At 46.1% G+C, this 12763-nt stretch overlaps 1 protein-coding gene across 2 annotated transcripts in view; it reads right to left on the bottom strand.

The window, feature by feature from the left end:
* The window catches only part of AZI2 (5-azacytidine induced 2), a 51212-nt gene that overhangs the window by 29680 nt on the left and 8769 nt on the right, over positions 1 to 12763 (bottom strand). For both annotated transcript variants that reach the window (XM_054019908.1, XM_054019907.1), the window contains exon 2: positions 5321 to 5550. In XM_054019908.1, the coding sequence (XP_053875883.1) occupies positions 5321 to 5545 (225 nt within the window). In that variant the 5' untranslated portion in view covers positions 5546 to 5550. The remainder of the gene's footprint in view (positions 1 to 5320; positions 5551 to 12763) is intronic.

The following is a 12763-nucleotide window of genomic DNA, read 5'->3' as shown; positions in this document are numbered from 1 at the left end:
TATTTGCCAAAAAAATAAATAAATGCAGATTTGGCCAATCAAAAATATTCCTGAATTTCCTGGTTTAGTGTAGCTAAGAAAGAAAGACAGAAAGAAAGAAAATACATGTGTGCAAGTCTGAATCCCCACTCTGGAGCAGGGTCTTGAATTCAGCTCTCCTCACTCCTCCTGGACGAGCATCCTAACCCCCAGGCAGTGGACTAATGTGGGGTGGGTTGCTCTCAGTCTCTCCTTTTGAAGGTCCCGTGAATCCCTGCATGAAGCTCCACATCCCTTCTCTGAATCAGGCAGAGAGAAGATGTGAATCCACATCTCCTCCCACCCAGATGAACAAATTAATCACCAGGACAGAGTCACTCACTCTCTCGCTTTGACCCAAAGAACATTTAAGTATTTATACACAATGAACAGTTTCAACAGGAGAGATGGAGAGTAACCCACCCCACATTAGTCCACTTCCTGGGGAGTTAGGATATTTACCTGGCTGGAGGGTGGGGGAGTTGAGTTCAGTTCAAGTATCTGCTCCAGAGTGGGGATTCAAACCTGGGTCTCCCACATCTCAGGCAAGTGCCTGAATCACTGGAATAAAGGAGGATGACTAGACAGACTCAGACACACTCTGCTGGTCCAAAACAGATTTTTCTAATTTGCTGACTAATTACAAACCTTTTCAGAAACAAATAGTGAATATTTTTTCTGATCTTTTTTTGTTTTCTAGCTGAACCAAAAAAGAAAAATAATTTGCCCAGTTCTAGTTATATGAGCCATAACACCTTTACAGTATAAAATTAGACAAAATGAAGTTCAGTAAACATCAATTAGGTGCATTACACAATGACTTCTTTGCTTTAGCTTTTACTAACATTTACAACCGAATGCTTAATCCCTTCATGTCTTAAGTTTTTAAATGACTTGTAAGCCACCTCTTTTGGGCAAATAGTACTTCAAAAACTGTTTATGCAAATGCCTAAAACTAGGCACAGGTTGTGTGTATGAATTTAGTTTCAGAACCGCAGCTTAAGGATATCCAGCTGATTTTCCTGTGTGTGTACACAAGAGGAGACCAAGCAGAGTTAACTCACAATCCATACCATACAGACAAGGCAGCTGCTGAGGCAAGAGAGAAAGCACTTCACAGGGCAGTAGCCTCTTCTGCAGATGCACAGAGAATATTTTCTTCATTTCAGTTTATTCAACTAGTTTGGCTCAATGATTAGTTCATTCTAAGTTAAAAAAATGGAAGATGACAACAAGGTTTCCAACTTTCTCTTCTGTCAATTTATTAATAAAAAACTAGGTAAGAGCATGAAATTAACTAGTTCTAAAATCTTCAAGTGACCAGAAATAACCAATTCAAGTCAGTAACTATAGATAATATTGCCTTTGTTTAATAAATCACTTAGTTTTAAACGCAAAACATGTTTTGCCTATCTTTTTGATACACTTTTTTCATATGTATCTAGTGCATTAAAGTAATTTCATTTAATTAAAATTTAAAATGCTGTTTCTATGCAATTTAACTGAATTTCCATCTAAGTAAAGCCTAACACAAATCACAAGTAAAAAATGAAGGATGATCTAGTAAATGAACACATCATTCACCATTATCTAATAAAAATGTAAAAATTAAGAATTTGTAGAGCTTAACTTACATTTATTCAATTACATTGTATCTATACACCTTTATTTAGGTATCCTCCTGATTAGCAAGAAGCACCAAGTTTAGTGTAAATGCTATATTTGGTGGATAACCATTAAAATATGTTGATTTGCAACTAGTGAGTATCAAATCAGAATTAAAAATCAGTGATTTAAATCAATCCACCTTGCCTCCCTACAATGAATCAGCACCACTATGGCTTCCTTGTCAGTTTGACAGTAGACTTAGTGGACACATATTGTATGTATTGTATTGGTACACACAATATTTAACATGACAGAGTTATTGGTATATTCTAATATATGTGGACAAGACTGTATGCCCACAATGGCTGGCACCCAGATACTGTAATTAAAAAACAAAACAACAACAGAGAATTAGGTATGTATGTGCACTCAAGATTAAACCAAATACCCATAGTTTTGATCCTGCAGGTTGCTAGGTAGATGCATAACTTGCCTTAAGTGGAATTGTACATGCACACATACTAAAGAAACGCCCAGCACCTCACAGAAAACAGTTATACATACAATCATATTTCCAGAGTTGCACATGGGCTTAGTATCTTTAAAACCCTTTTATGAACAATCAAGTCGGTTTCTGAAAATTTAGCCTTTTATGGGTTATTACAATACTGTAGTTTGTTTTGTGAAAAGTGATGGCACACAAAAGATAGTGACTTGTATTCTGAATGTTTCTACCCTTAAATGATTTCTATGTTTCACTAGCATCCCCACAGTGCCGCACAATAGGAAATGGTGACAACATATCTAATACAGATGGCACTGTTGCAGCCAGCGTTGCAAGATATTTATATGCCGGATATGCTAAACATTCGTGTGCCCCTTCATGCTTCGGCCCCTATTCCAGAGGACATGCTTCCATGCTGATTGATGATGCTCCTTAAAAAAAAAATAATGCATGAATTAAATTTGTGACTAAATTCCTTAGGGGAGAATTGTATGTCTCCTAATCTTTTTATCTGCATTCTGCCATATATTTCAGGTTATAGCAGTCTTGGATGATGACCCAGCACATGTTGTTCATTTTAAGAACACCTTCACTGAAGATTTGACAAAACGCAAAGAAGGTACCAATGTGAGATTTCTAAAGATAGCTACAGCACTCAACCCAATATTTAAGTATTGGAAGTGCCTTCCAAAATCAGAGGGATGAGGTATAAAACATGCTTTCAAAAGTCTTAAAAGAGCAACACTCTGATGCGGAAACTACAGAACCCAAACCACCAAAACAAAAAAACAAAAAAACCAAAAAATCAACCTTCTGTTGGTGGCATCTTACTGACTCAGATGCTGAAAATGAACATGCATCGGTCCACACTGCTTTGGATGGTTATCGAGCAGAACCCGTTATCAGCATTGATGCATGACCTCTCAAATGATGGTTGAAGCATGAAGGAACATACAAATCTTTAGTGTATCTGGCACATAAATATTTTGTGGTGCCAGCTACAACAGTGCCATGTGAAGGCCTGTTCTCACTTTCAGATGATCTTGTAAACAAGAAGCGGGCAGCATTATCTCCTGCAAATGTAAACAAACTTGTTTGTCTGAATGATTGGCTGAACAAGAAGTAGGACTGAGTGGACTTGTAGACTCTAAAGCAGGGGTAGGCAACCTATGGCACGCGTGCCAAAGGCGGGAAGCGAGCGGATTTTCAGTGGCACTCACACTGCCTGGGTCCTGGCCACCGGTCCGCATTTTAATTTAATTTTAAATGAAGCTTCTTAAACATTTTAAAAACCTTATTTACTTTACATACAACAATAGTTTAGTTATATATTATAGACTTATAGAAAGAGACCTTCTAAAAACGTTAAAATGTATTACTGGCACGCAAAACCTTAAATTAGAGTGAATAAATGAAGACTTTTTTTGTGTATAATTCTCCATTTGTAAGTTCAACTTTCATGATAAAGAGATTGCACTACAGTACTTGTATTATTGAACTGAAAAATATTCTCTTGTTTTTTACAGTGAATATAAATTGAATATAAAGTGAGCACTGTACACTTTGTATTCTATGTTGTAAGTGAAATCAATACATTTGAAAATGTAGAAAACATCCTAAACTATTTAATAAATGGAATCCCATTATTGTTTTAACCGCATGATTAATTTTTTTAATCATTTGACAGCCCTATTTTTTATATAAAACTTTTCTTATATATTCAGCACATTTAAAGGTACTCTTATATAACAAAAAATTAAAATTTCAATCCCAATAGACCTTGATTAATTTTGGACTAAGATTTATCATCTAGTAAATAAGAAATGCATCATTCACCATTTTCTAACATAATAAAAAAAAATCTAAAATGTCATAATTTGAATACAATGTAAATTAGGCTATATAATTGTTTAAACATGGATAGATATAGTGTACCCTCCTGGTTAGCCAGAAAAAAAAAAAGCAACAATTTTAGTGTAAAAGGTATATTTAGCTGCAAATCAATATCTTTTAATGGTTACCAACCAATAAGAATTAACCTCTCTTCAGGAAAACAACTAAAGTACAAATCCACAACAGGATTAAAATAAATTATTTAAATCATGGTTTCCTGCCTGCTTATTTAAATCATTATTAAAATTGGTGATTTAAACTGCTTTGATTTAAATCAATCCATTATGAAATCTGTATGAATAAATTAAGTATTTTACAATTTCTCAAGAAGTTTACACAAATTCAGGGCCAAATCATAATGACCTTACTCAAGCAAAAAAAACTCACTGAAGTAAAAGTTTTGCCAGCATAACTATTTCAAGAATTACCCCTCGAGAAAAATTACTCTTTCAATAACTGGAGGTATTTTGTTTTGTTTTTATGAAGCCCTAAGCACGACTCAGTTCTTTCTTCCAACACAAATCAAAGTGACGTGAGGCTTCAAAAGGTTCTGGGTGTCAGCAGTCTACAGTGCCTTATAAAAAGATGGATAAAGGTAAATGAGTGTCTTTGAATACATCATCAGGTCACTCCTAACTCATTTAGAAACTGCCTGTCATTAACTAATGTGAAGACAATCTTATTTGTCTATTCAAATCTAGAACCCATCTGGCCAGTGAAACAAAATATTCACTAAATGTTTACATTATTGTGACAAGGACATTCCCCACTTGCAACTTTAGAGTTTTATAGGGCAGTAGAGAGATGATTAGATAATATACCTGCTCAAGTTGTAGGGAATTCATAGCCTGGGTAGTTTAAACAAACAAACACACAAAAACACGGTAAAGTTTTACATTCTTAAATAAAGTTTCAGAAGACCAGGATAAGAACAACTATTGTTTCCCTCTCAACATCAATTTTGGCCCTTTCTCTGAGGCTCTGAACTTGTGAGTCAAATATTTTTATTTTACATTTCTAGTTATATTTTTTGATTTTGCTATTTACAAACTTTGTTCATAGAAAAGTGGGGTTATAGAACTCAAGAGCCAAAGGCTATTTAACAGTAAACTAGGCTGTCAGAGGAAAACAAATTGTGTTTTAAAAGACTATCTATATAAAAATAAATAAAATTACAAACATAGTATTTCCTCTTCAAAGGATATATGGATTAATGATATTATGAACTGACACTCATCTACCCAAACTTTAAGGGAAAAAAGTCTTATTACAAAGTAGTAAAAAAATTGCACTTACCTTTTCTTCTAAGAGTCTTACTCTTTTCTTTAAGAAGGAGTTCTCCTTCTCTGTCTCCTTTAGTCGTTTTTTGATATCTTCATAAGCAGTGACAAGTGCAAAATGTGAAGCAATGGACTCATCCCCTGCATATGCTGGAACAGGAATCTCTCTCTCTTTTCTGTGACTACCATCTGCTTTTTCATGATTCAAAATATAGATGTCATCTTCTCCTAGCTCTTCCATGACAGCTGTTTGAAAAGACATAATAGTGTTAAAAAAATTCTCACCAAGATACATGCCAAAAGCACTACAGTTTAAAAAGCCTTCAGGCATAATGCCATAGGCACTTAAAAAATATATTTCCTTCTTATTTATCTTTGTCATGTCATTGTAAGTTTACAGAGAATCCATGACACCCATTTTTCATCAAAATGCTCAAGTTATACAGTCAGATGTTTCCATATGCTTACATTTCTCACTCCCTATTTACACTCTTCTGTACTTATAAACTTCAACAACTTTCACTGTCTGCAATATTTTCCATTGACCAAAATCCATAATCTCTTATGTGTTTAAACAACACTTATGGAACAATTATTATTGCTGTTTTAGAGCTTGGCTTGTTCCAAGTTATATCTGGACCATAAGGAGAAACAGTCTTTGGAGCTTTTGCAAGTCCATGACAGAAACAGGGCTGACATCTCTGAACTACACCAAATAAAAGACGGTTACTCACCGTTGTAACTGTTGTTCTTCGAGATGTGTTGCTCATATCCATTCCATTAGGTGTGTGCGCGCCGCGTGCACGATCGTCGGAAGATTTTCTACCCTAGCAACACCGGCGGGTCGGCTGTGGAGCCCCCTAGAGTGGCGCCTTCATGGCGCTGAATATATACCCCAGCCGACCCGGCGCCCCCTCAGTTCCTTCTTGCCGGCTACTCCGATAGTGGGGACGGGGGGCGGGTTTGGAATGGATATGAGCAACACATCTCGAAGAACAACAGTTACAACGGTGAGTAACCGTCTTTTCTTCTTCGAGTGCTTGCTCATATCCATTCCATTAGGTGACTCCCAAGCCCAACTTAGGTGGTGGGGTCGGAGTGAGATATTGCTGTGTGCAAAACCGCTGATCCGAAAGCAGCATCGTCTCTGGACTGCTGCACTAGTGCATAGTGAGCTGTAAATGTGTGGACTGATGACCAAACCGCCGCTCTACAAATGTCCTGGATCGGAACTTGTGCCAGGAAAGCCGTCGAGGAAGCCTGGGCCCTCGTGGAGTGAGCGGTGAGGTGCAGTGCTGAGACACCTGCCAGGTCATAGCAAGTCCGGATGCAAGACGTAATCCAGGAGGATAGGCGTTGTGAGGAGACCGGTGAGCCTTTCATTCGGTCGGCCACTGCAACGAAGAGTTGCGTCGTCTTTCTAAAGTGCTTTGTGCGGTCAATATAGAAGGCCATGGCCCTTCGTACGTCCAGGGAATGCAAACGTTGATCCTGGCGAGTGGCATGTGGTTTGGGATGAAAGACCGGGAGAAAGATGTCCTGGTTGATATGAAAAGGAGAAACCACCTTAGGGAGAAAGGCAGGATGTGGACGAAGCTGCACTTTATCCTTATGGAAAACTGTATAAGGGGGCTCGGATGTAAGCGCCCTGAGTTCAGAAACGCGCCTTGCTGAGGTGATGGCTACAAGGAAGGCTGTCTTCCAGGATAGGTACAAAAGTGAACAGGTGGCCAGTGGCTCGAATGGAGGACCTGTGAGCTTGGAGAGAACCAGGTTGAGGTCCCACGTCTGAACGGGCTGACGTTGTTGTGGGTACATCCGGTCTAAGCCCTTGAGGAATCTAACGACCATTGGGTTAGAGAATACCGAGGACGCGAGTTCCCCTGGGTGAAAGGCCGATATAGCGGCCAGGTGAACTCTAATTGAAGATATCGCCAACCCCTGCTGTTTTAGGGAGAGGAGATATTCCAAAATGAGAGGAATGGGTGCCTGCAACGGGGACATGGCTCGTTGTTCGCACCAACAGGAGAACCGCTTCCACTTGGCCAGGTACGTGGTGCGTGTTGAGGGCTTCCTACTGCTCAGCAGAATCTGTTGGACAGAGTGCGAGCATTGCTGCTCTGCCTGGGTGAACCATGGAGCAGCCACGCCGTGAGGTGGAGTGATTGCAGGTCGGGGTGACGCAGCCGGCCGTGGTCCTGAGAGATGAGATCCGGACACAACGGAAGCGGGATCAGTGTCTGAACCGAGAGTTCCAACAGTGTGGTGTACCAATGTTGTCTCGGCCACGCTGGAGCGACCAGAATTACCTGTGCCTGGTCTCTGCGCAATTTGAGCAGTACCTTGTGGACCAGAGGAAACGGAGGGAAGGCATAAAACAGGTGGTCTTTCCAGGGAAGGAGAAACGCATCCGAGAGGGAGCCCGGAGCTCGACCTTGTAGGGAGCAGAACACGTGGCACTTCCTGTTGTCTCGAGATGCAAACAGGTCTATCTGGGGAAACCCCCACTTTTGGAAGATGGAATGTATGATGTCCGGACGGATAGACCACTCGTGCGTCTGGAAGGACCTGCTGAGTCGGTCCGCTAGAGTGTTCTGGACTCCAGGGAGGAACGATGCCGTGAGATGGATTGAGTGGGCGATGCAGAAGTCCCACAGGCGAATGGTCTCTTGGCATAGAATTGACGAACGTGCTCCTCCTTGCTTGTTGATGTAAAACATGGCCGTGGTGTTGTCGATGAGAACTAACACACATCGGCCACGTAGGAGGTTGAGAAATGCCTGGCACGCCAGGCGCACCGCCATCAGTTCCCGAACATTGATGTGCAGGGCTAGCTGGGGTGCAGTCCACAGGCCCTGGGTATGGTGTTCGTTGAGATGGGCGCCCCAACCCAGAGATGAAGCGTCTGTGACCAGGTGCAGAGAGGGCTGTGGGGCGTGAAATGGCATCCCCTCGCAGACCACATTGTGATCTAGCCACCAGGTGAGGGAGGTCAGGACCGAGATCGGGACCGTGACCACCATGTTCAGGCTGTCCCGATGTGGTTGATATATTGACGACACCCAGGTCTGGAGTGGGCGAAGCCGAAGTCTGGCATGCCTGGTTACGTACGTGCAGGAAGCCGTGTGACCCAGCAGGGTAAGGCACGACCTCACCGTGGTAGTTGGGAACGCCTGGAGCCCTTGAATGAGGCTCGTGATGGTGCCAAATCGGTTGTCTGGCAGGATGGCTTGTGCACGTCTGGAGTCTAGAACTGCGCCTATGAATTCTATTCTCTGGGTAGGTTCTAGAGTGGATTTGTCCTTGTTGAGTAGGATGCCCAACTCGTTGAATGTGTGCACTATTATGTGGACGTGAGCTTGAACTTGCTCCTTGGTGCGACCGCGTACCAGCCAGTCGTCTAGGTACGGGAACACCTGTATCCCTTGCCGACGAAGGTACGCTGCCACGACAGCCATACATTTCGTGAACACTCTTGGGGCCGAGGATAGGCCAAAGGGAAGGACTGCAAATTGGTAGTGCACCGCGTTTACCACGAATCGCAGGAAGCGTCTGTGAGGTGGGTAAATTGAGATGTGAAAGTATGCGTCTTTCATGTCGAGGGCGGCGAACCAGTCTCCAGGATCGAGGGAAGGGATAATGGCCCCCAAAGAGACCATGCGGAACTTCAACTTTACTACGAATTTGTTGAGTCCGCGCAAGTCCAAGATGGGCCGCAGACCTCCTTTGGACTTGGGGATCAGGAAGTAACGGGAATAAAATCCCCTGCCCCTTAACTCTATCGGAACCTCCTCTATGGCCCCCATGGCCAGGAGCGTAGAAACCTCCTGTATAAGAAGTTGCTCGTGAGAAGGGTCCCTGAAGAGGGACGGGGAAGGGGGGTGGGAGGGGGGGGATAGAAGAAAACTGGATAGCGTATCCCCTCTCCACCGTGCGGAGGACCCAACAGTCCGAAGTTATAAGGGACCAAGCGCGGTGGAAGTGGGAGAGACGATCCTGAAAGGAGGGGGCTGGATCCTGGGGGATGACTGGGGCGCCGTCCTCGACCGCACCTTCAAAAGTTCTGTCTAGGACCTGAAGGTGGTCTTGGTGGCCCCTGGTTCTGACCGGGTTGAGGGCCAGCCCATCTTCTCCTACCACCTCGCCCTCGCCTCCGGGCCGAGTCTTGACTCTGACGAGGCGGGGGGGGGGGGTAGAAGCGCTGAGGCTGCGGCCTAAATGGTCTGCGCTGAGGGCCCACAACATGCATCCCCAGGGAGCGCATGATTGTTCTCGAGTCCTTGAGGCTCTGCAGGCGAGAGTCCGTCTTGTCTGAGAACAATCCATGTCCCTCAAAGGGCAGATCCTGTAGGGTTTGCTGCAGCTCCGGAGGCAAACCCGAAACCTGAAGCCAGGAGATCCTGCGCATAGCGATACCCGAAGCCAGGGTCCTCGCAGCTGAGTCTGCTATGTCCAAGGAGGCCTGCAAGGAGGTCCGAGCCACCTTCTTGCCCTCCTCTACCATGGCTCCAAACTCTTCCCTGGACTCCTGGGGAATCAACTCCTTAAACTTCCCCATAGAGTTCCAGGAGTTAAAATTGTAGCGGCTCAGTAGCGCCTGTTGGTTCGCCGCTCTAAGTTGCAGCCCTCCGGCTGAGTAAACCTTACGGCCAAACAAATCGAGCCGCTTAGCCTCTTTTGATTTAGGCGCTGCAGCCTGCTGGCCGTGGCGCTCTCATGCGTTCACTGATTCCACCACCAGTGAACACGGTTGGGGGTGGGTATACAAGTACCCGTAGTCCTTAGACGGGACAAAGTATTTCCTTTCCACCCCTCTCGCTGTGGGTGGGATAGAGGCAGGAGTTTGCCATATCGTATCCGCATTAGTTTGAATCGTGCGGATCAGGGGTAACGCCACCCTCGATGGGGCATCCGCTCCAAGGATATTCACGATCGGGTCGTGCACCTCCACTATCTCCTCCGCCTGCAGGTCCATGTTACGGGCCATCCTGCGCAGAAGATCCTGGTGAGCCCGAAGATCTATTGGAGGTGGGCCTGTGCACGATGTGCCCGCCACTGCCTCATCCGGAGAAGAAGAGGAAGATGCCTCCGGTGGAACAGGATCCAAGGGCTGGTCCTGGTCTCCCTGTTCCTGGGCTGGAGCATCACCTGTGCCTGGGTCCAGGGCGTCAGGTGGTCCGGACCCAGAAGCCTCCATGCCCCCTGGCGGAGGCCGAGAAATGGTGGACTCCGGGGCCCCTCTGATGGAGTGACCGGAGCGAGAGGTCGAAGCAATTGGAGCCCCTTGCGCCTGATGGTACGCCCACGGGGTCCAAAACGACCAGTGAGATGGGCCATGAGAATGGTCCTCTGCCATCTCCTGCCAATGGCCCAAGTCCTGTTCCTCGGCTTGCCCCTGAGGGGGGTATGCCGATCTCGAGAGGTCCTCCGAGGAGTGGGACACCGATCTCGATGGCCACGGCGGTGCCGAGAGCGTCGAGACGATTCCCATTGGCTGCGGTGCCGCACGGTGCCGGTCCAGAGATGACCTATCTCTACGCGGTGCCGGCGATCGGTGCCGGGACCGCGACCGGTGCCGATGACCTCGTCGGTGCCGGGAGTCGGATCTGGACCTCGACGAGGACCTGGAGTATGCCCGGTGCCGGGAGCGGCCTCTCGACGTCGAGCGTCGACCGTAGCGGTGCCGAGAACTACGTCTCGACGTTGATCGGTGCCGACGATCATAGCGGTGCCGAGACGTAGAGCAGTGCCGCGAAGAAGATCTTGGCCGCGAGTACGACCGTTGCCGAGGCGATATTCGGTGCCGGGACTGCGAGCGGCGTGGGGACCTGCTTCGGGACCTGGATCGGTGCCGAGGTTCCAGCCCTTGCGATGGAGGGCGCATCAAGGCAGGTTTCCCCCTCGACTGGACCGGGCGAGTCAACGGTGCAGTCGGTGCCGGTGGTTGAGGCGGTGCCGGCTCCGTGAGAGCTATTAAGTCTCTCGCCGCCGCGAAGGTCTCTGGAGTCGACGGGAGGCACTGTATCACCGCCGGTCTCGGTGGAGACGCTATCTGCACCGGACTCAACGGCCTCGGCGCCGGAGTCGACGGTGCTGGAGGCACCTGTTTCCGGTGCTCCACCGGCGGACGCGGCTCTTCCCCCGGCACTGAGGGAGCCGGCGTCTTCAGCACGGATGTCCCCGTCTTATGGGCTTTTTTATGCCCCGGGGATAATGACCGGCGCCGAGGCACTGCTTGCGGTGCCGACGAGGTCCGGTGCCGGGGAGGCTTGTCTGACGCCACTCGCGTGGTCGTCATAGCCGGTGCCGCCGGGGCACTGCGCACCGAGGTGCTAGGTGCCGGGGCCTGACTTGTAGATGGAGCGTCCGGACTAAGTGCCGCCTCCATCAGGAGTTGCCGGAGCCAAAAGTCCCGCTCCTTCTTGGTCCTTGGTCTGAAGGCCTTACAGATCTTGCACTTGTCTGTTTGATGGGACTCTCCCAGGCACTTCAGACAGGAGTCGTGCGGGTCGCTCGTGGGCATAGGCTTAGCGCAGGAGGCGCACTGCTTGAAGCCGGGAGCGTTGGGCATGAGCCCGGCCCCACGGCCGGGGGAGAAAGGGGGAGACGACCCCCTTAATCCCCTGAACTACTTAGAACAACTAGAACAACTTTTAAACTATTTAACTATTTAACTATAAACACTAGAACTATAACTATAACTGTGATACAACAAACTAAGCTAGGGAGAGTGGAGAACAGCTAAGCAGCGCTCCACAGTTCCAACGACCGTCAGGGGCGGTAAGAAGGAACTGAGGGGGCGCCAGGTCGGCTGGGGTATATATTCAGCGCCATGAAGGCGCCACTCTAGGGGGCTCCACAGCCGACCCGCCGGTGTTGCTAGGGTAGAAAATCTTCCGACGATCGTGCACGCGGCGCGCACACACCTAATGGAATGGATATGAGCAAGCACTCGAAGAGAATAATAATTTTCAAAAAGGTATACATTTAAGCAATCTAGTAATTTATTTAGTGCCTCTCCCCACCAGTCACCATAGTACTGGAGCATCAGTGCCAAAAGGAATGCACACTTTTTTGTACAGAAAGAACTTTTATTCTAGAAAAATCTAAATACACATTCTCAACCCAAAAATACTACCATCTACAAACCCAAATTTGAAACCATCTACTATAGGCCACTGAAGCAGTAGAATGGCCATAGTACACAAGTGCCCTACTGCATAGCAGTTCAAAGCCGTTCTTTATTTTGCAACAGCAAAAAAGATGCAGAATACACTTAATGACATGCATACTCTGTCCTAAAGTGTATGAATAAACGTCACCCTAGCAGACTAGAGTACATCTGTGTGACAAATGCACACACACACACAAAAATTACTTATCTTAGACATCTGTATTTTATCCTGGATTGATGTATTTTATTCTGCAAGCACATTTAAATGTCAGCCCTGGAGTAGTG

This window comes from Malaclemys terrapin, chromosome 2 (genome assembly GCF_027887155.1).
Source record: "Malaclemys terrapin pileata isolate rMalTer1 chromosome 2, rMalTer1.hap1, whole genome shotgun sequence".
Classification (NCBI taxonomy): Eukaryota; Metazoa; Chordata; order Testudines; family Emydidae; genus Malaclemys; species Malaclemys terrapin.
This window is presented reverse-complemented; position numbering and strand designations above follow the sequence as displayed.